This window comes from Elephantulus edwardii, unplaced genomic scaffold (genome assembly GCF_000299155.1).
Source record: "Elephantulus edwardii isolate Elephantulus edwardi_28Jun2011 unplaced genomic scaffold, EleEdw1.0 scaffold00131, whole genome shotgun sequence".
Classification (NCBI taxonomy): Eukaryota; Metazoa; Chordata; class Mammalia; order Macroscelidea; family Macroscelididae; genus Elephantulus; species Elephantulus edwardii.
The window spans coordinates 3,019,828-3,045,492 of NW_006399881.1; the positions used below are offsets into that span (position 1 = coordinate 3,019,828).

Consider the following 25,665-nt stretch of genomic DNA (forward strand, 5'->3'; position numbering starts at 1 on the left):
AGAAGGACAACCTCAGAAGCAGGGTACCACGTTACCCACGCTTAAGTTACAGACTACTCCTCTATTAAGGTTCACCACGACCCTTCCCGCCTACTTCCGGCTCCCCCTCCGAGCCCCTCCGCCCGCTCTCAATGCGCTTGCGCTGTTTTGATAGGCTTCTGGGGCAAAAGTAATTCGAGCTCTGCCTCTGAATTGCCCCCGCCCCCTCTTCGCCACGCCCACGCTTTACCGTCCCTTGCCGAAATCTCGCGATGGTTCGTGCGCTTCGGTATTTTGCGGGCAAGCAGCTCGCTCAGCTGCTGTAATTGCCGCTGCGGGAGAAATTGGAGCTGCTGTCGCCGGCGCGCCCGCCCTCCCCCACTGAGAAGAGCCACCGCCTCTTCTCTCGCTCTCCTTAAACACCTATTGCCGGGAGCGGCGGGGACGGCGGCGGCTGCAGTAGCAGCAGTCCCCGAAGCCCACCGCCGCCTCCTTTAGAGGAACGCTTTGCCGGGTCATCTCCTCAGCCCGGCAGTTGAAGGCGGCCCCCTGCCACGACGAGACTCTTCGCTCCTGATCCGCTGCTCCCTTTCATCCTTGCCCGGGACCCACCTCCTCACGGTCTTGCCGGAGTGGAGGACGACAAGGAGGAGACCAGAGTCACCCTTCTTCCAGGCGGCGCGGGTCCCCTCAGCCGCGGGTGTGTCCTATAAATGGCGTCGGAGAGCGACACCGAGGAATTCTATGATGCCCCTGAAGATGTGCACCTAGGGGGCGGCTACCCCGAAGAGTAAGTAACCGGAGTTACGGCCCCAACGCTGAGCATCCGGGTCCCCGGCTTTTCCTGTGCTCCTCTCTCGGGTCCCGCCGCTCCCCTCAGTCACACTCCTCTCAGGCACTTTGGAACCTCTAAACGTGGGGTTTCGTCGGGGAGGGGAGCTCCCCACTTTGGGTCACCATATCCCCTCCTCTCCCTGCTGGACGACCCCCAGGGCTCGCTCTGAGCCCTTCTCTCGGCGCGCCTGCTAGGTGGGACAGCTTGGAGCGCTGATGATTTGCATCGGGAGGGTCCAGAGTTTACCGCTCAAACATCCGTTTTGGCCACAGGGACCACAGATTAAAGGGACTGTGACACAGGAGGATCTGCACTCCGCATTTTCCCCCTTCCTCCTCTTCTTCCTTTTACCGCTAACTTAACCTATTGGCTTCAGGGGTGTAACTCTTTCCTCCCCCCCTTCGCCGAGGGAGCAAAGGAGCAGAGGAGCGGTTGGGCATTTACTTAGTAAAGTCCTCGAGGGCAGCGGCGTGTTATTAAAATAGTACCTTAACCAAGAGGCAGAGGAGATTGAAGACGTTGGGGAAGAGCGCGGTCTAAACGGGGCACAAGTGTCTGTCTGCCTAGCCGTCTACACCGCCGGCGTCCAGACATACAAACAAGTGCTGAGTAATCTGGTGGTTTGGAAAGAAGAGCCGCAGCTCTGTGCTCTAGATCTTAATTCTGCAAGATGTTGGGGGTGGCGATTAAATCGAGGCGCTTTCTGGCTCAGAAGGGCCAGGAGGTGGACGGATAGCTTTGCTGCGAGAAGATTTCTGCTTCCCCGGTTCTTCCACTTTTCCAAGTTGGGCTCGTGCTGCAAGCGATCGCGCTGAACTTTTGTGCGGAATCGGCGTGGGGCGAGAGGCAGGGAGAGAGAGAGAGAGAGAGAGAGAGAGAGAGATAGAGAGAGAGTGTGTGTGTGTGTGTGTGTGTGTGTGTGTGTGTGTGTACGTACGGTATTGCGAACGTGTCAGTAGGCCAAGTTGGGATGTTAGTGTAAGGCGCCAATAATGGTGCGCCAGAGTTCAACAGCTTTTCATTTTCACGCGTCCTCCGGGAAGAAAAGACTCCGTGTGAAGCAAATAAAGTTAGCCACGCGTTCTAGAAGTCAGTGCTAAGATCTTTAGTACATAAGAGAGACCGAGAAAAGTTGTCACAGCGTAGCCATAAAGCCATACACATTGGTAGATTGCGAGTGTGTGTGTTGCTGTCAGTCATTGTGTGTGGGGACTTTTGGGTCGACTAGAGACCATTTTTTGTAGAAAGTTGTGATAGTCTGCTTCTGTAAAGCCTTGGAAACCATATGGGGCAATCCAATGCCCTGTGGAATCATTTGGAGTCAGAATTCATTCCACATCAGTTGGGTTGGGTTTTGGAAAGACCACTTTGACCAGTCTTGATATGGCACTAAATCTCTTCCCCACGTTCAACATCAGTCAAATTCGTGGCTAGATAGATTTCAGTCTTGCTCCCTTCAAATTAAGTTTTGCTTAGGAGATTTCCAGATTAGTGAAAAGCCAATTCAGGTTAAATGACTGAACTACTTTTGTGTGTTTGTATAAATGTGTGGAGTGAAGGAAGTGGAGAACATAGCAATTTACTTGTTATAATCAATTTAGGACAACATAAATATTACTCATTTTCACTGAGAAAATAAAAATAAGTTTAATTTTTTAATAATGACATCTAGATAGGTGTGTGAACTATCCAGTCTGGTACCTGGCACAGAGAGTACTCAAAATGTCATTCATTCTCTAGTCCAGTCTAGTACCTGGCACAGAAAGTGCTCAAATCCTTCCTTAGAATTAGCAAATAAGTTCACTTCATGCTGAGCTTTGAGAGGAAGGATCCTGAACTTGGGAGCAGTTTCACTTACCTAAACCTTATGAGTCATTTTGATAAAATCGATAGCCACTTCTTTCCCTGTGGGATAGAACATCTCAAGCACTTTGATCTTTTGATAGAGGGTGAAATGATTTTTTAAAAAAACAAAACAAAAAACGATCTGTTGGTTCCGAAAGTTCCAATTTTAACTCTAACTTGCCCAAATACTGAGCATGTAGAGTACTGTAGATAAAACTAATGTCAGTACATGTATTTCACAGTTCTATGTTATATTAGTGATAGAATCTGGAAGGGAATGAGATTCCTTTAGGAAATTGCATCTGAAAATAACTACCACTGCTGAGAGGAAAGCAAAAAAGATTGGCATCCTTTACATTTTCCTCTTTATTTTTCCATAGATACTGCTATTTGCCTAAGTTATAGTTACAAGACTTGGCTGGGCAACTAACAGCCACCTGGAAATGCAGCAAGAAATCTTGATTTGTGGAAACAGCTGGTGTCACTAGATATTTGGTGATCAAAAATATCTCTTGTTCCTTTCTGTAAACTGGAGTGTCACACCATGCAAACTCTGAGGTTAATAGACTGAATTTGGTCATTTTAAGACAGATTCCTTGCTGTTGTGTTTTCAGGAGTACAAAGACCATTTCACCAAATTTCCCTAAACTGAGTAGTAGAGAGTTCATGTTTTATTAATCAGCAGGAGTTTGTTTCCTAAAACTTGTTGCAGTGGTATCTTTGGCTTTAGTATTCTACTTTACTTTCTTCAAAGCAAATTTAATAAAAGAAAAGCAGCCTAGTGTTTTTCTAAAAAGGCTTTTAGATCTAAAACAGCTTAGTTTTCTTCAGTAGCACATCTTCTCCACTTTTCCAGCTTTGCAATATCGACCACATTTGTAATGCTTTGTTTTATTTGATCTTTGTTTTTACATTTGAGGAACTTTAGGCTCAGTAAAATTAAGTGAACTGTCCTAGGAGAAACATCAAGAGGCACAGCTAGGATTTGAAAAGTTTCTTCAGTCTCCTAGTCCATTATGGTTTTTTTGGACGTCATAACTGCCCTACATTAGAATAAAGGGTAGAGGAATCCTTCCTCAAGATAACTGGTGAAAATTACTTTTGTGCCAGCCTGCTGAATTGAATTTATGTATCTACTTAAAACCAGCTACCCAAATGTCATAAATTCTCTTGGTTGGAAATCTCTAATTTCTCTTTAAGTGGTTATGTGTGTGTATGTGTGTGTGTGTGTGTGTGTATAGTTATATATAGTTATATTGTTATGTGCTGACGAATTACCTGTGACCATAGTGACCCTATGTACAGTAGCTCTGAAGCCTGCATTCTACTATAATTGCACTCTACTGTTCATAGGGTTTTCAAAGGCCTGATATATTTTGGAAGTGGATGGCCAATCTTCCTCTTAATCTGTCTTAATTTGTATGCTTAGTTTTAACAATATCTGGTAGATATGCATTTTACCAAGCAGAAAATGAAATTATATATATATATATCTCATGTATGTTACACCATCATGGCATGTTACCACTAGGAGTGGCATAAAGAATAAAATCCCTCGTATAAAATGATGTGAGAAACTGAATTCCACAGTGCCACAACAAATTAATGGTAGAGCCAGAACTAGAACCCTCATCAGTTACACAGCCAGATGATTTTTCTGCTAGGGTGCTTTCTTTTGGTAGAGCAGGAAAGGGAGGAGGAAGAACTGTGGTATAGTAGAAAGAGCTCTGGACTGTGAGTCATTTCATTTCCTTCTCTTTAAATTGAGGTTGCACTCCACGAACACTTCCAACTCTAAAAGTCTGTTGTGCTAAGGTTTACTTTTATTGATAAGCTTTAAGTTCTCATGATTTTATTTTACCCTTTACCTTAATAAATGTAAAGATTTATGGTACACAATTCAAGAGCTATATATTTAAAAGCAAGTATTGACTGGATAAGAGAAATACATGTAAGATGAATGAATACCTCTGATAACTAGCCTGAGCTATACATAGTAAAAGACTGTTAGAACACATAAGAAAAATAAATGTGAATGTTTACACATCCTATCTAGCAGTTCTTTTTCTTTTATTATTAGTGTCAACTGTAATATTATTGAGACCTTAGAAAAAGTATTACTTTGTATAATCTTTTTTTATAAATGTCATACCTCTTCTTTAATGCAAACATGCTCTTAGAATTGTAAGAGTTAGGGGATAATTTATCCTAGCTCTCCATTTAACTGATAGGGAAACCTAGGCTCATCAAGGGGAAGTGACACATTGCTGATTAGCAGATTTAAAACTAGAGCCCAAGGCTTCTGATTCCTCATTTATGCTATGTTGTGAATTGAGAGGAAGTATTGCTTGATATTCCTGCTATAAGTTTCTGGTACACATGCTGTTCAGTGATTCTTAAGATGGTCTGCTGCTATCTACTGTGTTTCTGTTACTTCAGGCCTTCCACAAAGGACATTGACTCTGTTTTAGAACCTTAATATTTGCTCTCTTATTTTTCCCCAAGTCAAACTGGGGGTGAAAGTAATAGAAAAGCTGATCTAAGAATAGGATTGTTGTTGTTGATTGCCTTCGAGTTAAGCATGACTCATAGAGACCCTATGAACAAAAGGCCTGAAGCCCCTCTACAACTATTGACATTTATCAAAGTTCATAGAGTTTCCAGAGGCAAGTTGTTTAAGAAGTGGATGCCACTCCTGGGACTAATACTATTATGTTGTATTATATATTGAGATGCTAACCTAACAATTGGTGGTTTGAATCCACCAGTAGCTCTGCAGGAGAAAGATGTGCCAGCCTACTCTCATAAAGATTTACAGAGTTGGAAACTCACTGGAGGTTCACCGTGATGATGTGGGATCAATTCTCTGGTAGTGGGATTTGACTTTTGTCCTCTAATTATCCCCAAGTCAGGATTAAAAAAAAAGGTGGCAGAATCTAAGCACAGTGACTAATCTTACGTTGTTATGCACAGTAGATTTGAAACTGACTCATAGCTGACCCTCCAGCAGATTTCAGAGATAGTTAATCTCACAACAGATTGCCCATCTCTCCTCCGCGGGCGGAGCAGTTGCTGGATTAAAATTTCATGTCTTTGGGAGTGCAGACCACCAGATTTCTCCTTTGTTGATGTTGTAAGGTTGTTATGTTATGCTAGTTCTAGAACTTTAGTAGTACCAATGGCTGTCTACCATGTTTAGATCAGAGTACTAGTTAAAGCATATATAGTCAATAGTTAAAGCTTTTTCAGTCATGAGAACTGAAATAAAACTGTCCTGAAAAATTTGTTTAGTCTAAGAAAACGAAATAAATGGTAAAGCTGCTTTTGTTGAAGACTCAGCTTCTCACTTTACTTAGGTATCAAATATTTCTCTTCAAATTGAAAATGTATGTATGTTTGATTTTAAAAGTGTATGTAACTTGAAGACATTTCCTACTTTAGGAAAATTTTCTTGGAAAGGACTGCTTATTCATGTGTTGACATTTAATCATTGTATTTGATTGCTGTTGTCTTTTATGGATTACTATAAAAATACTTTTTTTTTAAGCAGGGCTACTTTATTCCAGAATATAAAAATACTTTTAAATACTGTTCCATCACACTCTTATACCATACTTGAGTGGAGAGGAAACTTTCTCTGTAAAAACTAGTAAATTCGAGTTCTGAATTGACTTTGGGGATGAAATAGACTAACAGTATGCTTAAGAGCTGAAGTTAAATCTGTACTAACTCCTGTAAATTGAAAAATACTCTGTTTTATAACCTACATAATATAATAAACAAGGATATTTAAGTTTAATTTTTATAAATACTAAAAACCTTGTGATGAGCTTATTAAATAAGAAATGTTAGTACTTTTTGCTGCCCTACTGATATTTAAAAAGCTCTGTCAGGAGAAAGATAGGCAGTCTCTTCTTGTGGGATTTAAAGCCTCTGAGCCAGAGATAATTTCTCCAAATTTTCACAGGACATTTGACAGTATGTTCATTTTTAGGTGACGTTAATTGTTCTGCTGGCCAGTTAAAGCTTTTTTAATTAGGTGTTTTCTTTACTCTTGACAAGGAGCCCTAGTGGCTTAATGCTACTAACCAAAAAGTCAACAGAGTTCAAATCCACCAACTTCTCTATAGGAAAAAGATGGACAGTTTCCCTATGTCAAGATTTAAAGCCTGTAAAACTCAGTGGGGGATTGGCTATAAGTTGGAATCGACTCAGCAGTAGTGGGGTTTTAGTTAGTCTTCACTCTTTTGTTTGAAGCACATAATGTGAGCATCCTATGAAACACTTGATTCCCACTGTTCCAAGGGAGAAAGATGGGTAATCTCCTCCAGTGTGACTTACAACCTCTGAAAATCCACTGGAGGGTCAGCTGTGAGTCAGTTCTGACTAATGAGTGTGAGTGAGTGAGTGCTGGTGTCCGGAAGTTTACAATATGCCATTTCATCAAAGTCAGATCACTAAAATTCTGTATGTTTTAAATTTTTGGATTAAAAAAGTTTGTTGTTGTTGCTATCAATATTTTGCCATTAATATATTCCTTTGTTAGGTCAACTGGAATAAATTTCAAGATCAAGGATGACTAAGAAATGTATTTGAAGTGAAGGGAAAGGCACTATTTGGTAAGGCATGACCAGCACAGTATTACTAAAGATAAGGAAGACAGGTATAGAAGAATTAATGGAGATTATAATTACAGGGAGGATGTAGAAAAAGTGTTGTTGCATTGTGGGTATTGGGATTAGTGTTATGGAACAAAATATAAATGAATGAAAAATTGCTTTATAAACTTTCATTCAAATCACAAATAATGATGTTGGAATTCTCCAGGGTGGGGAAGATATTTGCAGATAATGATTTTAGACTCAGTAACATCATTTCCTTAAAGGCAAAGATGACAAAGCTTTGTCTTTCATACTTTGGACATGTAGCTAGGTGAGGCTATTCCTTGGAAAGGGACATCCTGTTTGGAAAGATGGAGAGTCAGCAAAGGAGAGGAAGACCTCCAATGAGATGGATTGAGATGGTGACTTAAGCAGTGGGCTCTAGTGTGTCAGAGATGATGAAGATAGGGCAGAGTTTAGGTTGGTTTTTCATAGGGTCACTGTAAGTCCTACTCGGTGGCACCTAACAACAATGACAAAAATGTGATGAACCACCTTTCATCTGTCAGATTGTCATATTCTGGGGGCTTGCTTGTTGCTGTGGTACTGGAAGCTTTGCCATGGATATTTCAAATGCTAGCAGGGTGAACTTTTGTGGAGAGATTTAAGAAGAGCTTCCTGATTGAAATAGGAAAGGAGGATTGGCGATCTACTTGTGAAAAAAATTATTACTGTTGAGCCAATTATGACTCCTAGCAACCCTGTGAACAACAGATTGGAAACTTACCCTATCCTGCATCATCCTCTGGGTCTCTATTTTGCTGCAGCCCATTGTTATGATCACTGAATTAATTTTATTGGGGAAAATCTGTTTTCGAGGCCTCTTTTAAGTGCTGAAGAGTAGGCATATCAATTGAAAGACTTAAGGTATGCCAGATTTTCAGTATTTTCATTTATTCCATATCTGAAACTTGAGCAATGAATAAGGTGGACTGAAGAATCCATGACTTTGAATTGTTGATGAAGAGTATTGAATATACAATGAACTGCAAAAAGAACAAACATCTGTCTTGGAAGTAATAGTGCCACAGTATTCCTTAGAGGCAAGGATGGTGAGACTTTGTCTCACATATTCGGGCATGTTGTTGGAAAGAGCCAGATAAGCTGGGAAAAGTCAAGAGGGTTAGCCAAAGAGAGGAAGATCCTCAAAGAGATGGATTGACCCTGTGATGAGCCATAAACATTGTATGATGAAGCACTGGAAGATGAGCCCCTCAATTTGGAAAGCACTTAAAATATGATTGCAGAAGCATTCCTTCCTCAGATTTGAGGGTATGGATGGAGCAAATGTTCAGAACGTTCACTTGCTCATGTGGTTGTACTCAGAATGGGAAGAGACAGCTGCAGTCATCTATTAATGATTGGAATGTTAAGTGTTTGAATAACAAATCTAGAAAAAATTTAAAATTGCAAAAAATTATTTGGAATGCATAAATGTCAACATACTAGACATTAGTGAAAGAGCTCTGATGGCCAGAGGGAGTTGTGCTGCTAACTCAAAGGCTGTACCTCTCTGGTGGTTTGAATCCACTAGCGGCTCTGAAGAAGAACAGATGAGTGATATAAGATTTATAGCCTCCTAGGGGAGCTCTGGTGGCCTAGTGGCAAGTAGCTGCAACTATAATCCCAGAGGCTCACGGTTTGAATCCATCAGATGCTCTGCCGGGGAAGGAGGGACAATCTCCTCCTGTACCAGTCAGATCTGATTTGATGGTACACTCACACACAAAAATAATAAAATAAAAAATAAATAAATAAAATTTAAAGATTTATAGCCTCCCAAAAGCCAATAGAGAGTCATCTATGAGTTGGTTCCATTTGACGGCAGTGAAGTGTGCTTTTTTTTTTAAATGCCGTAAGCATTGATGAGCTGAAATAAATGAACAGTTATTGACAACAGTTGTCAGGATGGCATGGGAGCATTTTTTGGTTCAGTTAGAATTGACTGGATAGCACCTAAAAGTAACAACGGTTCTCTTGAGCTAGCTCAGATGACTTAAAAGTACCCTGATTCATCAATAGCTACCAAAGTAATTATTCTGATATTCAAGAAAAATTGTTTCTATGGGTTATAAAAATAATGCTTGGGCTTAGTTTTTAATTTAGGGAGCTCTCGTGTCATAGTCCATGGTTAGTTGCTTCACTAACTCAAGGGCTATGTGTCTGGTGGTTTGAATCTTTTTGAGGCTCTGAGGGAGAAAGAGGCAATCTTTTTGGTTTACAGACTTGAAAACTTGATGGAGGTTTGCTTAGAGTTGGAGCTGACTCGTTGGCAATGAGTTTGAGGGTTTTTGTTTAATTCATTCCAGTTTGAGCACACAGTTTAGAAATGAAAAAGGAAAGGTGATAATTTTTTAGCCTTTGAGTAAACAGGAAAATAAAAGACTGAGTATTGTATGTCTTTATTATAAGTGTTTTACTTTAAAATGCCTTTTAAAAAATATTTTCAAAACATCAGAATTTATAAATATAATTTGCTTGTTTTGCTAAAGATAATGAAGAAATGTAATTTTTAAACTGTTTCTTTATTATTTGATTTTGGTTTTTATGGTAGTTAAGTTAACATATTAATTCCATCTAAATATACATTACTTACCTCAAATTATTTGAATTGGAATTGGCTAATCTCCCAGTGATTGTACCAATATTGGTATCATTTCCATACATAAAATAACATAAGTTTTTGGTTTGTAAAAAACCAAAAGTTGAATTTTGTTCTTGACATTTTGTGTGCCTTTTAAAAAGTATCTAATTTAGAAATATTTACACCTGTCAAACTGAAATGACAGATTAAATGTTTTGGATTTTTTTGCAACCTCACTGCCACCCCTTTAAAACGTTAGCTTTCTCTTTAGTACTTTATCCAATGTCACTAATATAGTGATCCCTGTCATAAGAATTTACTGGTCAATGGATAAGATGGGATGAGATGAGACTATAACTGAGAAAGGACAGAGATGGATAAAGAGTAGGAAATTCTAAAAGAAGGGAAAAGATTGAATAAATTGGATATAATTGGATATATTGATAAGTGAGAGTGGTTAGTGAAAGGCACATTAACTGTATTGATGGAAGATAAGTGATCAGAATGCATTTACTGAGTTTTTGTTATTTGCTGTGGGGTCAAACCAGCTCATTTCCTGATTTCAGAAGCAATAAATCACACAGGGGATTTTCCACTTTCTGCCAAGGAGCAGCTGGTGGATTCAAACCATTGATTCCAAAATTGGATTGCCAAAAGCTAAAACAGTTTGATAACACTTAAAACTTCATCAGTGAGTAGGTTTGTAAGTATTTTGCAATTGGTATCCCATCTTTGTTGGTTTATTTTTATAGGTTAAGGTTAATGACTAAGATCATGCTCCGTTAAGTGGACTTTACTATCCCTGTTTTGTTTCAGATTCATGCTTCTTGGTTGTTGACATTTAACCTTTGTTTTTATTTTGTAACAGAGATGTCCACAGTTTATGTATAGTAATGACAAAAGATTGAGGTGAAAATGGAGTGGCATGCTCTTGGTGGTCTCTTTTTCACAATTCTACATTTGAACTTCCTAGTTTTCTGAAATCTCCACTTCTCTAAACAATATCCCCCCACCCAGGAGGGAAAGAAAAAGAAGGGGACAAGGACTTTGGTTTGGATTTATAGGACCATTGTAACTTGGAGACTCTATAATGTTAAATGTTAACAGTGGAACTTCGGAAGATATTTTCAGTTTATTCTACTATTACAGTGATCCCTTGTTACCAACAATTTTTAGAGAGGAATGAGTTCACAGTGAGTATTATAAGTATTGTGTGTATTGTTACAAGAGTGATAAATGCCATACTTTCAATTAAAATTGAACATTAGTTTTCAAAGTGCTTCTACCAAAGTTAACCACTTATAATTATCCTGAAGTTCTATGAGATAGACTGTACCATTTTTGTGAGGACAATTATTACCCCAATTTTGTGAATAAGAAAACTTGGCACTCAGAGAGGGTAAAGGACTTGTCACAAACCTAGCAAAAGGTAGAACTTGGACTTTTAAATCCAAAAATTTCCAATAGGGAGCTCTGGTGGCCTAGGAGTAAAAAGCTACACTGCAATCCCAAAGACACATGGTTCAAATACTGCTCCCTGGGAGAAGGCGAAGGGTGAGTTAATCTCTGTGATTAACTGCCTCTGAAAACCCTCTAGAGGGTCAGCTGTGGGTTGGTTCCAACTCACAGCACACAACAATTTCTAACCAGGGAGTGGTGGTGGCCTAGTGGGTAAGCTAAGTGGTTTAAATCTACTATCTGCTCTGAGGGGAAAAGATGGGCAATCTGCTCCCCTGCAATTTACAACCTCCGAAAACCTTCTCAAGGGTCAGCTATGAGTTGGTTCTGACTTGTGGGCACATAGCAACAACAATTTCTAACTAGATGAGTGGTTTTTAGTGACAATTTAAAGTGTTAGGTTCCTCCTTATTCTCTTACAAACTATATACAAATTTTGTGATATATTTTAAATGTGACTAAGTAAAGTGACTTACTTCCCTGCAATTTGAATATGTGTGATTTACTCCTTGAAACAATAAAAAGTACTTTTCTGCTCTTCTTTTTAATGCATTAACACAATTCATTTTAGAACAGCAGCCAGTTGGAAAAAAAAAAAAAAGACCTTGCTAAACTCCTAGACACTGCTAACTGCATTTCAAAGGTTATGTCCTTTGTTCTTAAGGGAAAACCCCTCAGGATGTGAGCCATTGCTAATGTGGGCCTCTGTGCCTCATTAAAAGGTCTCCATCACATAAACTTACTTTGATTGTTTTGTAGATTTTGTCTATTCTTAAGTTAGGCCACAGTACTGTGTTGTGGGGATTTTGTTTTGGAATAACTCTGATTCATATTTTTGGCTACAAGCCACTAACTGAAAACAGTGTAGGGGTTTTTCCTTTCCCTTCAACATATTTTCTAGTAGTCACAGTGAATGTATGTGGTAGTTACTAACGTTTTCTACCTAATAAAATATCTTTTGGCTTTTAAATTAATGGGAAAAATACACCATATTTGTTGTTGTTAAGTGCCATTGAGTTGAGTACAAGTCATAATGACCCTATGAACAACATCTGAACGCTGTCCTAACCTGTGCCAGCCTCATCATCTTTGGCACACTTAAGTCCATTGCTGCAGTCACTATGTCAGTCCATCTTGTTGGGGGTCTTCCTCTCTTTAGCTGACCCTTCCAAGCATTCTGCCCCTTGCCAAAGAATAGTCTGTCCTAGCAACATGCCAAAGTATGAAAGACAAAAGCTTCCCCATCTTTGCCTCCAAGGAACACTCTGGCTGCCCTTTTTCCAAGATATATGTTCTTTTTGAAATCCATGGGTAATTCAGTACACTTCTCCAACCCAATAACTCAAAGGCATCAATTCTCCTTGTCATCCTTTTTCATTGTTCAGCTCTCAAATGCATAGCAAGTGATTGAAAAGATCACGGTCTGAATTAGGGGCACCATAATCTTCACACTGACATTGTTCTTCAGTATTTTGAAGAGTTCCCTAACAGCAGCCTTGCTCAATGCAATACATCTCTTGATCTCCTGACTACTGTTACAAAGGGTGTTGATTGTTTATTCAGGTAAGATGAAATAAGTGGCAACTTCATTGCTTTCTCCATTGACCCAGTGGTGAAGATCTTTGTTTTCTTAATGTTGAGATGTAATCCCTACTGAATGCTGCATTCTTTATTCTTCTGCAAGTATTTGAATCTTCCTCACTTTCAGTAAGCAAAGTTATGTCATCTGCATTATGTGCGTTATTGGTGAGTCTTCCTCCAATCCTGATGCCACATTCTTCTTTCATAGAGTCCAGTTTTCACAAACTATTTGTTCAGCATACAGACTGACTAGGTATAGAGAAAGGCTACACGTAGTATTCTCTTGCCCTGTGAAGACATCTTCTTGATCCGAAGTATAGATTTCACATGAGCATGATTATTTTAAGGTTGAATAATCTTGTTAAATAATAAAAAATGTTAAACTTGTCCTAAAAATTGTTGGTGTATTGTTAGATAGCATAAGATTTTTCTGAGACATCTGTCAACCCTTAATAAATATTTCATAAAAGAATGTAGAAATAGAAATTAAAATACTTAAAATGTTGTTGTTATGTGCCAATTCATAGCTGATCCTACTTTTTAGAGGCTGCAAATCACACAGAAGGAGAATACCTATATTCCTCCTATGGAGTCCCTGGTAGAATTGAATCACCTGCCTTCAAATCGCCTGCCTTTAGATTGACAGTAAAACTCCTTACCACTAGACGACTGGATAAAAATATCATTTATAACATAGAGTACCTAATATAAAGCGTAATGAAGTAGGTTCTGTTTTCTACAATTAGTAATATTGAGATAAAGCATAAATAATAAAAAACTACCAGTTGCACCAAAGAAGCTCTAGCGCTGTGCATTGTGTTTTGGGCTACTAACTAAAAGGTCTACAGTTCAATTCCAACAGCCTCTCCAAAGGAAACAAACAAGTGATTCACTCTCCTAAAAAAGATTGATAGCCCAGTGGAGGGTCCCTGTGAGTCAAGATTGCCTGGAGAAGACTGAATTTTTAAAACAATGACACCAAAACCTCAGTTCAGTCATTAATTAAAACTTTCTTTTCCACCAACCATACAGCAAATATTATAAATGTGAAAAAATTATAATAATATCTATTTTTGTGATAAACATTTACTGAGCACCTGCTGTGAAAGTTGTTTGCTATCAAGTCAATTCTGTGTCATACCGACCCTATTCAACAACTCAAAGCCATCAGATTGGAGCTGAATTATGGGTTCTCTGTGGCTTTAAATCACACAGGAGGAGATTTCTAATTTTACTCCACTTGAAGCACTGGTGGATTCAAACTGGCAGAGAGACACTGCCTTTGGGTTAGCTGCACAGCTCCCTACAGACACCACCACCAGAACTCTAACCCTATATTATAGAGCCTCTTTGCCCATAATGACCTCTGGTAGGGTAGTGCTTTAGTGTTACACTGTTAATGAAATTCAGTGATTCCAATCCATCATGAGACCAAAATGAACAGTCTCCTCCTGTTAAAAAAAAAGTTCAACCAGGATTGCTCCTTAAAGGAAAGGATTGCAAGATTACATCACTTTGGTTGGGCATGTTATTAAGAAGTTTTTTGTTTTTTTTTTTGAAGATTCCATGCTTATTGTTGTTTTTAGGTACTGTTTAGTCGAGTATGACCACAGCCACCTTTTGAACAGCCATTCTAAAGCCTGCCCTATCCTGTGCCATCCTCATTGTCTCTGGGACAGTAGAGCCCATTGCTGAAGTTAGAGTGTCCATCCACCATCTCACTGAGGGTCTTCCTCTCCTTTGCTGCCTCTCCAGCTTTCCAAGTATGATGTTCTTTCCAAGGAATAGCTGTGCCTAGTTATATGTCTAAAGTATGAAAGACAGAGGTTGGTCATCCTTGTGTCAAAGGAACACTCTGGCCAGACTCTTTCCAGGACATCTGTTTGCATTTTTGTTTGATTTTGGCAGTCTGTGGAATGTTCAGTACTCCTCTCCAACATCACAGCTCAAAGGCATTAATTCTTTTCCCGTCACCCCTATTCAGTGTTCAGTTCTCTGATACATAGCAGCTGATTAAGAGGGCCATGGCCTGAATCAGGTGCTGCAAACTGACTTAATTCAGTTTTTTTGAGAGCTCTTCAGTATTTTGGAGCGATCCCTGACTGCAGACTTGCCCAGTGCAATACGTCTCTTGATTTCCTGACTGAAAAGGTGGATTGTCAGTGAAGGAGAGGAAAGATCCTAAATCAGATGGATTGATACAGCACTGGGCTTAAGCACAGTGGAGGTTGTGAGAATGGTACAGGTTCCAGTAAGATTTCAATCTGTTTTACATAGGATCGTTATGAATTATAGTCAGCTTCACAGCACCTAGCAACAACGACAACCTCCCATAAAGATTTGTAGCCCTGGAAATACAAAGGAAGGTCACCATTAGTTGTAATTATCTCTAAAGCAATGGGTTTGGTTTGTTAGTTTGGTTAAATTCCCATAAGTTATGATCTTTTTAGATGCAAACCATTAGTTGTAATTATCTCTAAAGCAATGGGTTTGGTTTGTTAGTTTGGTTAAATTCCCATAAGTTATGATCTTTTTAGATGCAAACTGCCACACCTTTCTTCTCTAGAAACTGCCATTGGGTTGAAAATACCAATCTTCTGCCTAGCAGTTGAGCTATTCTAACTACTGTGCCAACAAATCTCCTTCAGTACAAACAGAATTATTAAAGAAAAATGATTTGATTTTAGGTGCTAACTTATCTAGACAGTCATCCATTTCCTTATCTATTTTTATCCTAATTTTATGTAATTATTTATTAAGTGATTGTAAACGTGCGAGTGTAGAGTGTTTTAATTTTTGAGTTCTTGAGTATCTTGAGTATGCACATGGAGAAGATTTCTTTTTTTGTTTCAAGCTGTTCTTTCTGGAATGTGGTAACTACATTTACTACATAAATCATTTTGGGGGGAAAAATCAAATTTTCATTTCAGATAAGAGAAACTTGCTTGCAAAGATCCACATTAAATTTGTATAATTATTTTCTTTTTCCTTTCGGTTAGTTTCCATTCATTCACTCACATTAAGTTTGTATAATTTTTTTTACTTTTTTTAATTAATTTCAATGAACATTTACAAAGATTTTGGATTTCCATTCATTCATTGTTGCACTTTTCTCCCCACCCCCAGTTCGCTCTTCTCCTTGAAAAGCAAAAGAAAAATTCCTTCATTGATATACAATCCCCCCGCAAACCCCCACCCCCATCCCGAGTATACTCCACTCTGCAACCCTCATTCTGAACTCTTGAAAATCATAATGCCCTAAAATATATTACTTTTAAACTGTTCTCTTATGTGAACAGATTTGTATTTCATAATAAAGTTTACTTTCACTAAAGGTTATCTTTTAAAGTTGCTCCAGAGGCGAGCTCTGGCCTAGTGGCAAGAAGGTGCACTGCAATCTCAGAGGTGCGCAGTTTGAATCCACCAGAGGCTCTTCTGGAGAAGGAGGGACAATATCCTCCTGTATCAGTCAGATCTGATTTGACAGTACACACACACACAAAAAAAAATTTTAGAAAAAAAAAAGGTAGAATTGCTTCAGAACCTACTTAGAAAAAATTTCTAGATCCACTGTACTGAATTTTCTCATAATGCTTATTAAGTATATTTAGATATAGCCTACATATAGGATTTCCAGATATTGGAAATAAAAAATTGCCTTTCAAAGAATAATAAAAGTAATAATTCACATCTTGAAGATTCAGTTAGTTTCCTTTTAGAAAATTGTCCTAACTATCCTCAGCTTTTTCTTAATCTTGTGACTGAGCCTTATTGCCTTGTATCTTGGTATTTGAGTGATCTCTATTTCCTTTTACCCAGCTGAAATGTCATGTACTAGGAAGTACTAGGAAAATAAGACTAGGTTATACTTGCGTAACTGTTCTTTTTTCTGGCTGCTCTTAGATTTTTCAAGTTTAGGTGGGATGCTCACTTTTGAAGGTAAGCTCACTTTTGATGATTAAACCTAACGCTTTGTCCTTGAGTAGATTTTACCTCATAATGACCCTGTAGGACAGGGAAAACAGCCTTAGGGTTTCCAGGCAGGCTGCCATATATTTCTACCATGGAGCTACTGATGAGTTCAAATCACTGACTTTTGGTTAGCAGTTAAGAACTTGGCCACTATGCTACCACAGTGTTCTGATAGTAGTGGTGTTTTTAGGTGCTTTCAAGTGGGTTCTCACTCATAGCAACTCTATCTTCAGCAACTAAACCATGCCCTCCTTGTTTCTGTACCAGTTCACAATTGTTGCTTTGTTTGAGTCTTTCGTTGTAGCCTCTGTGTCAATTTATCTCAGTTAATTTTTTTTTTAATTAGCAAGCATGATGTCCTCTAGGGATTGCTCCCTTATGAAAACATGTTAAAATTATGTAAAACAGGGTCTTTCATACTTGCTTCCAAGGAATAGTCTAGCTGTATTTATTCTAAAACAGATTTGTTTTTTATGGTGATACTCAATATTCTTCACCAAAACCATAACTCAAAAGTATCATTTATTTTCAAGCAGATTTTCCCAGTGTGATACATCTCTTTGATTTCTTGATTGCTGCTTGCATAAATATTAATTGTGGGTTGCTCTATCCTGAGCCAACCTCATCATCTCCAACATACCTACCCCATTACCTCAGTCACTGAGTCAATGCAGCTCATCCAGGATCTTCTTCTCTTGCACTGTTCCACTACCCTTCCAAGCAAGATGTTCTTCTCCAAGGGCTGGTACCTCCTTGCAACATGCCCAGAGTATGTCATATAGAGCTTCAGAATCCTTCCCTCCAAGGAGCAGTCTGGTTTATCCTCTCCAGGATGAACCTCTTTGTTCTTCTAAGCAGTCCATGGTATATTTAATACTCTAGCCATTGTCCAGCTTTCTGATGCATAGTAACTAATTGCGAAGACCATGACCTGTATCAGGAGCACCTTACTCTCAAGAATAGGTTTGAGACATTGGGACTTTTTTTTTTAAGTCTCTGTAAGTTTTTACTGAAATTAATAATATTTTCTTTTTAAAAAGAGACCTTTTCTAAGACATACTTGCTTGTCCTTTTGGCAGTCCATGGGATATTTGACACTCTTCTCCAAAAACACAACTCAAAGACAACTCCTGTCATCCTTCTTCATTACGTAATTTTCAGATACATAGCAAGTAATTGAAAAGGTCATGTCTCATCCACACCTCACTTCATACACAAAAAACAACTCAAAGTGGATCAAGGACCTAGCAATAAAACCAAGGACTATAAACTTCATTAGAGAAAAGCTTGAAAGAACTCTAGAAGCCCTAATCCACAACATAAACAGTCTTCCAAGCATCCTGAAAAACCTACTGCCAAGAGAGGATAAAATAGATGAATGGGACCCTTCTAAGAATAAAATCACTTTGCGCATCCAAAAACTTCTCCAACAGGGTAAAAAGGGAAGCCACAGACTAGGAAAAAAATTCAACAGTGACATGTCTGGTAAGGAACTAATATCTAGAATGTATTAAAATACTCAAGCACCACAACAAGATAAACAACCAATTGAAAAATGGGCACAGGATGTGAACAGACACTTCACCAAAGAAGATATTCAGATGTCAAACAAACACATGAAAAAGTATTCAAAATCCCTAGCTCTAAGAGAGATGCAAATCAAAACAACTATGAGATACCATCGTACCCCAGTAAGAATAGCAAAATTCAAAAGAGCAGCAAATGCTGGCAAGGTTGTGCCTAATTCACTGTTGGTGGGAGTGTAAAATGGTGCAACCACTATGGAAGGCAGTATGGCACTTCTCACAATTTGACGCAGCAGTTCCACTACTGGGAATATTCCCTAAAGAAATCAGAACTGCCACCCAGGCAAATATATGCACACCTATGTTTATTGCTGCTTTGTTCCCATTGGCAAAGAGTGGGAAACAACCCAAGTGCCCATCAACAAATGAATGGATAAAGAAGCTCTGGTATATTCACACAATGGAATACTATGCTGCATTGAAAAACAAGGAACTCATGAAATATTATTAAAAATGGGTGACCCTGGAGGACATTATGCTGAGTGAAGTATCTTGGTCACAGAGGGACAAATACGGCATAATGACTGACATTGGGGTTGGGGGAAGACTGAGAAAAGAGGGGATAAAGTATACTGCATTGAAACAGATGAGGGAGAGAACTGTTTAAAAGGAATATAGGATTAGGTATTATTTTCATGACAAGATTACAGAAAAAGAAATACATAGTAAAGTGGACTGTAGACTTGCGGGGGAGGAATTATATAACAATGAAAGAATTATTTTTTCTTTTCAGAGAGAAAAATGAACTGGGGGTAGAGCTGGACAGGGAGGAAAATGTGCAACAATGAATGAATGAGGAAAATTAAATTGAAAGAATATGCTGTAAAAAGTATAAATGTTGCATTAAAAAGCATTAATAAAAAAGGAAAATGGTTGTAATGTTAAAAAAAAAATCACGTCTCAAATTAGGCACACCTTAGTCTTCATACTAACATTTGAAACCTGATAAACTGTTGGATGACATCAAAGACATCATCCTTGAAAAACAACAAAAGGCCATTACAAAGCAGGGATTAAAAAAAGACCAATTGCTGTAGATATTCTATTTTCCCAGTTTATGTAGTTTTGAAAAGGGAATGTTAAGAATGAGATAAATTCAGTCTTCAAGTCAATTCCAACTCATAGTCACACTATAGGATAGAGTAGAACTATCCCATAGGTTTTCCAAGGCCTTTTGTGGAAACAGACTGCCACTTTGTTCTCCTGTAGGGCCGCTGGTGGAAGCAGCTAGTGAATTTCTACTGCTGATCTTTAGATTATCAGTTAAGCACTTATCTATTATGCCACCAAATAAACCCCAAAACAAATCCCACTGACATTGACTGGACTCCTGTTAATGATGACCCTCCATCAGTTTTTGAGGCTCTGAATTTTAATTGAAGCAGACTGCCTTTCTTTTTTGGGTAGAGCAACTGGGGGGTTCAAACTACTGACCTTTCAGACATGTAACTGCCATGCCACCGAGGCTTCTTGTTTTTACACCAAGGCACCTTTGAATATGAGATAACACTCTTTGTGTGTGTGTTTGTATTTTTCTTTTTCAATTTAGGAGGTGATTCTTTTAAGTTCCTAGCTGTCTAGTTAAGATGCAGCAAATAGAAAATGTAGATATGTAAGCAAATAAAGGCTCATTGCTTCCTTTTAACAGAAGGCTTGCACATTATGTTTTTAGGTAAAGGGTAGATAAACACAAATCCCAAGTATCTGTTTTATAGCAGAAGTATCTATTTTATAGCTAATCAGTGGTGTAGGATGGTCTATGGGAGCTGGCTGTTTGAAGCTACAAAAATTTAGTGTTCTTATTTTAAAAGTTGATTTGAACACTTCATGATTTTAAGTTTTAATTACCATAAAGTCTTAGTACCTATGCAGTGAAGAGTTTAAAATTGGAAAAGCTGATCTGATAATTTCCTGAAGGGAAACTACTTGTGAAGCTCTAAAAAACCAAGTTAAACCTTTGCTATAGAATGCCTTGTAGCGCTTTATTATTAAAGGAGGGATTTGCGGTAAACTAGCAAGGCCATGTTTCTATTTGAGGAATTAAATCTATATGGGTTCTATTGATTGCCATTCAAATCCAGGAACTATTAGTTATTACTTGAGACTGTCAGGGGATATTGAGAGTATGTATTGACAAATTTAGAAGCAAGTTCTACTTCATGGGAGAAGTCCGGCTTTTTTAAATGATAGTAGAAATAACTAATCTGAAATATTTCTGATAACAACTTTATAAAGTATCCAAATGTGACTTTGTATATATAGTAACTGAATCCTTTTTAATAGCAATATAACTTTCGTTGATATAGCTAGAAAGTTGCCTGTTGACCTTTATTTTAACCTGTATAGATTAACCTCATTTTGAATACATTGACTGAAGATCATTTCATGTAACTATTTTTGTGCCACTTAATTCATAATAGCTCCAACTCTAGAAATCCTTGGTAAAGGACCAAAGATTGATAAGCTCCAGAGTGAAACCTAAGTATCATGCAAATATCTTTCATAAATAACATTTACATAGATAAAGATTTTATTAATTTGAGATTGTACACAGCTTTAGTTTGCTTGGCTCCACAGTCAACAGTCTTGGCACCAGCAGCCAGGAAATTAAAAGGCGCATTGCCATGGGAAAGTCTGCTGTTAGGGGCCTCTTCAAAGTACTGAAGAGCAATGGTGTCTCTCTGGAGACTAAGGTGCATCTGATACAGGCCATGGTCTTCGCAATCACTTGTTATGCATCAGAGAGTTGGACAATGACCAAGGAGGATAGAAGGAGAATTGATGCCTTTGAGCTTTGGTGTTGGAGAAGAGTATTGAGGGTACCAACGGACTGCTAAGAAAACAAACAGATTCATCCTGGAGAGGGTTAAATCGGGTGGCTCCTTGGAGGCAAGGATTCTGAGGCTCCGTCTAACATACTTTGGACATGTTGTGAGGAGAGACCGGTCCTTGGAGAAGGACATCATGCTTGGGAGGGTGGAGGGACAGCACAGGAGGGGAAGGCCCTCTATGAGGTGGATTGATTCAGTGACTGGGATAATCGGGATGGGAGTGTCAGAGACAGTGCGATTGGCACAGGACAGAGCAGAGTTTAGGGCTGTTGTACATAGGGTCGCTATGAGTTGCAAGCGACTCGACGGCACATAACAACAACAAGTTGTTAAGTGCCTTTGAGTGGACTAAGACTCATGGCGACAGTATGAACAGTGGATCTGAACCCTACCCTTTTCTGTGCCATCTTCATCATCTCTGATGCAGCCATCAAGTCGACTACAACTGATAGTGTCTCTGTTAACAGAAAGAAACTCTGCCTATTCTGTACCACCATCACAGTCTATGCCATGCTCAAGTCCATTGTTACAGTCACTGTGTCAGTCCATCTCTTTCAGGGTCTTTCCCTCCTTCACTGATCCTCCACCTTTCTAAGTATGATGTCCTTTTCCAAGGACCTACCAACATCCCAGAGTATGTGAGACAAAGTTTCACTATCCTTGACTCCAAGGAGAATTCTGACTGCACCTTTTCTAATACTTACTAGTTTGTCCTTTTGGCAGTCCATGGGATATTCAGCCCTCTTCTCCAACATTGCAACTCAAAGACTTCAGTCCTTCTTCTGTCATACTTTATTGTGCAATTTTCAGATGCATATCAAGTGATTGAAAAGATCATGTCTCAAATCAGACACGCCTTAGTCTTCAAACTGATATTTTTACTTTTTAGGACTTTAAAGAGATCCCTGACAGCTAACTTTTCCAGTACATCTTTTGATCACCTTTGGGTTGGCAGAACAACTCCTTACCCACTAAGATACCGGAGCTTCTTTTTTATTTCAGTATATAGTTGTGTTTGGACTTAGCCTATACTGTCCTTGATACTCCTGTGTGATTTACTGCCTCTGAAAACCCACTGGAGAGTCAGCTATGGGTCAGCTCTGACTTCACAGCACACAACAACAAATGTACTATCTGTAAAAGTTTTGGCTGAATATACATATACCGTTTTGCTGGAACGTCATGAAGGGTCATCTATAAGTCAGTTACAATTAGATGGTAATAATATGTATCTTCCACAGCCAGGACTGCATCTGTTTGTTGAAACATGCCAATTTAATCAATATCTCAGATCTCATTTCATGCCAATTTAATCAATACCTCAGATCTTATTTTTTTGCCAATACTTCAGTACAACTTGAATTTCTTCCTTCACATGCCTTTTTGGTATTTTCTTCTCTTCCTTCAGTGATCTCCACCAAGTATATCTGTCCAAGAACAATGACCTTGCAATTACTCCATCTCTGCTCCTCTGCTCTTTCATCGCATGCTAACAGATAATAAATAGGCTTTTTGTCCACTTAATTTACTTGGGAATAAGGGCCAAGTTGCCAGATAAAGTACAAGATATCTTGTTAAATTCCAGTTTCATGTAAGCATACTAAAAGTATATTTGCTTATCTGAAATTAGATTTTTTTTTTTTAGTGCATGTTCTATTTCTTTGGTTACAAATCTGGCAGCTTGTAAGGGAACTAGTTTGTATAGCCACAGTTAGGATATTTAAATATATTGGGAACATGTAATGACTTGTCTTTACTCTGAAAGAAATACTTAGATTTTTGAGTATAATGCTTGGTTTGGGTTTTTTAAAAGTATACCAATAAAAACCAAAAAGTGGAAAATTAAACGTTTTGGGATACATGTATCTATAGTATTAATATTTTTTAAAAAGGGGAAGTAAGATAACAGAATTTGGCCTAGTGGTTACCTCTAATGGAGGGGAAGGCAGATGGACTAGAGCACACACAGTAACTGTACTGGTATTGTTGTGTGCCATTGAGTGAGAACTGACTCATAGCTGACCCTCTGGTGGATTTTCAGAGGCAGTTATTCACACAGGAGGAAATTGCCCATCCCATCCTTCTCCTGAGGAGCAACTAGTGAATTTGAACCATGAGCCTTTGAGATTACAGCACAGCCTCTTACCACCAGATCAGCAGAGCTCCCTACTGGTTTTTCTACTCTTAAGGCTCTGATGGTATAAAGAATAACATACATGAATTTATTTTCTTTATATGCTTTTTAGAGAGAGAGAGAGAGTGTGTGTGTGTGTGTGTGTGTGTGTGTGTGTGTGTGTGTGTGTTTTAATTGCATAACTTTGAGTTGGGACTGACCCACCAGCAGGTTCCAGAGGCAGTAATCATATGGGAGTTGATTGCTCATCTTACTCCCATGGAGCAGCTGGCAGATTTGAACCATTTGCCTTCGGGTTGATTTATATATGCAAGTTCTGGTTACATAGCCTGTAGGGAGTTGCGCTGCACTAACTAACCCAAAGCCTCTCTCTGGCAGTTTGAAACCACCAATGATTCTCAAGTAGAATGATGGACAGATCATCCCTTGTGATTTACAGCTGCTGGAACGTAGTGAAGTTTCATCTATAAGTCAGTTCCAGTTAGATGGCAATGAGATAGAAGTATCTTCCACAGCCAGGGCTGCATCTGTTTGTTGAAACATGCCAATTCCATCAATTCCTCAGATCTTTTCTTTCTTTTTTTTTTTTTTTTTTTGCTAATACTTTAGTGCAGCTTTAACTTCTTCCTTCATTACCATTGGTTCTTAATCATAAGCTGTTTCAGGAAATAATTCATTGTATGACCAGTTCTTTTTTTTTTGGTATAGTGACTTTGTGTATTCTTTCCATCTCCTTTTGACTCTTTCAGCATCATTCAAAATTTTGCACATAGAATCGTGCAACTCTACACTTGACTTTTTTCTTCAGTTCTTTCAGCTTGAGAAATACCAAATATATTCTTCCCTTCTAGTGTTCTAACTTCAGCTTTTTGTCCATTTTTTGTAATACTTTGCTTTGTTCCTCAAGCTGCTTTTTGAAGTCTTTTGCCCCTCTCTCTTTAACATTTTTTTGTTTTGCTTTTTGAGGTTCACACACACACATTCTAATTCAGGTTTTATTGTCTTTTCTGGCATCAATTTTGGTCTTTTTTTCTTTCCTGTCTTTGGAATGACTTTTTGGGTTTTTTGTTTTTCTTTTTGAAATTTTTATTTTAACTGATAAATGCAGGTAAACTTTAGATTTTTGTTGAAAGTAGCCACATCTACAGACTGTATATAGTTTTCAACAGCAATTGTGTGTTCTTCCAGCATATCTGTGCCAACTTTATGATCTTCAACTATATTTTGTATTTGAAACCTCTTAATTCCATATATCACTGGTACTAGCTTAGAAGAGCCCCAGACCTTAATACGTCTGAAGTACTCTTCCAGTTTTGCCATGTTGGTTTCATCATCCCACAGTTTCACATCTAATAAAATTGACGACTTGGCAACAAGTGCAGGGTTTTTGGCTTTCTTTGACTCATACTGTGCAAGATGTTCTTCTGTAGGCTTCTTTGCTTCCTCACGTTCATCATCAGATCCAAAGAGATCAATGTCATTGTCATCTTTACTGTATGACGCTCCACTTCCACATCAGCAGGGCCATACTTGCCCGAAGTTCTCTTTACTCCTGGCAAGATGGGCCTTTTCCTTCTCATAAGACTTGATGTGATTATACCAGTGTAGAGCATGACGCAGTCGGCAGGTGGAGGACTAGAGATGGCTTCAAACAGTGCCACATCTGCTTGTGATGGCACATTCCCCTCAATGTAGTTCTTGTTGGCCAGGTAATCATTGAGGACCTGGAGGCTGGCGGCCGTCTTGAGGTCTTAGAAGCCCATGATGTTGGCTAGATGTAGAGCTAGATGACAGTGGAGGAAAAGAAGAGGGGAGGAATTTGGCCCCAAGCACTCAAAGGGGGAGTGACCTTTATTTTTTATAGATGATGTCCTTGATATGATTCCACAGCTCATCTGATCTTCGGTTGTTAGTGGTCAATGCATAAGATCTATTTTTGAAATTATTTTTATTTTAATATTTAATATTTTAATTATTAATAATTAATATTTTTTAAATTCCATTGAAGTAGACTCAAGGTCATATTCTCATTCTCAAGGACTTGTTTTCATTTTCTTCTACTTCAATTTGAACTTGTACATGAGTAATTGATGGTCAGTACCAGGGCTTGTTTTGACTGCTGATGCTGAGCTTTACCATCAACTCTTTCTACATAAGTAGTCAGTCTGATTATTGTATAATCCATCTTGTGTGGTCCAC

The 25,665-nt window shown here is 38.6% G+C and overlaps 1 protein-coding gene across 3 annotated transcripts in view; it reads left to right on the forward strand.

Moving 5' to 3' along the window:
• Positions 1–232: 232 nt before the first annotated feature.
• Positions 233–25,665, forward strand: part of WDR44 (WD repeat domain 44) — a 130,649-nt gene continuing 105,216 nt past the window's right edge. For all 3 annotated transcript variants that reach the window (XM_006893764.1, XM_006893765.1, XM_006893766.1), the window contains exon 1: positions 233–769. In XM_006893764.1, the coding sequence (XP_006893826.1) occupies positions 693–769 (77 nt within the window). In that variant the 5' untranslated portion in view covers positions 233–692. The remainder of the gene's footprint in view (positions 770–25,665) is intronic.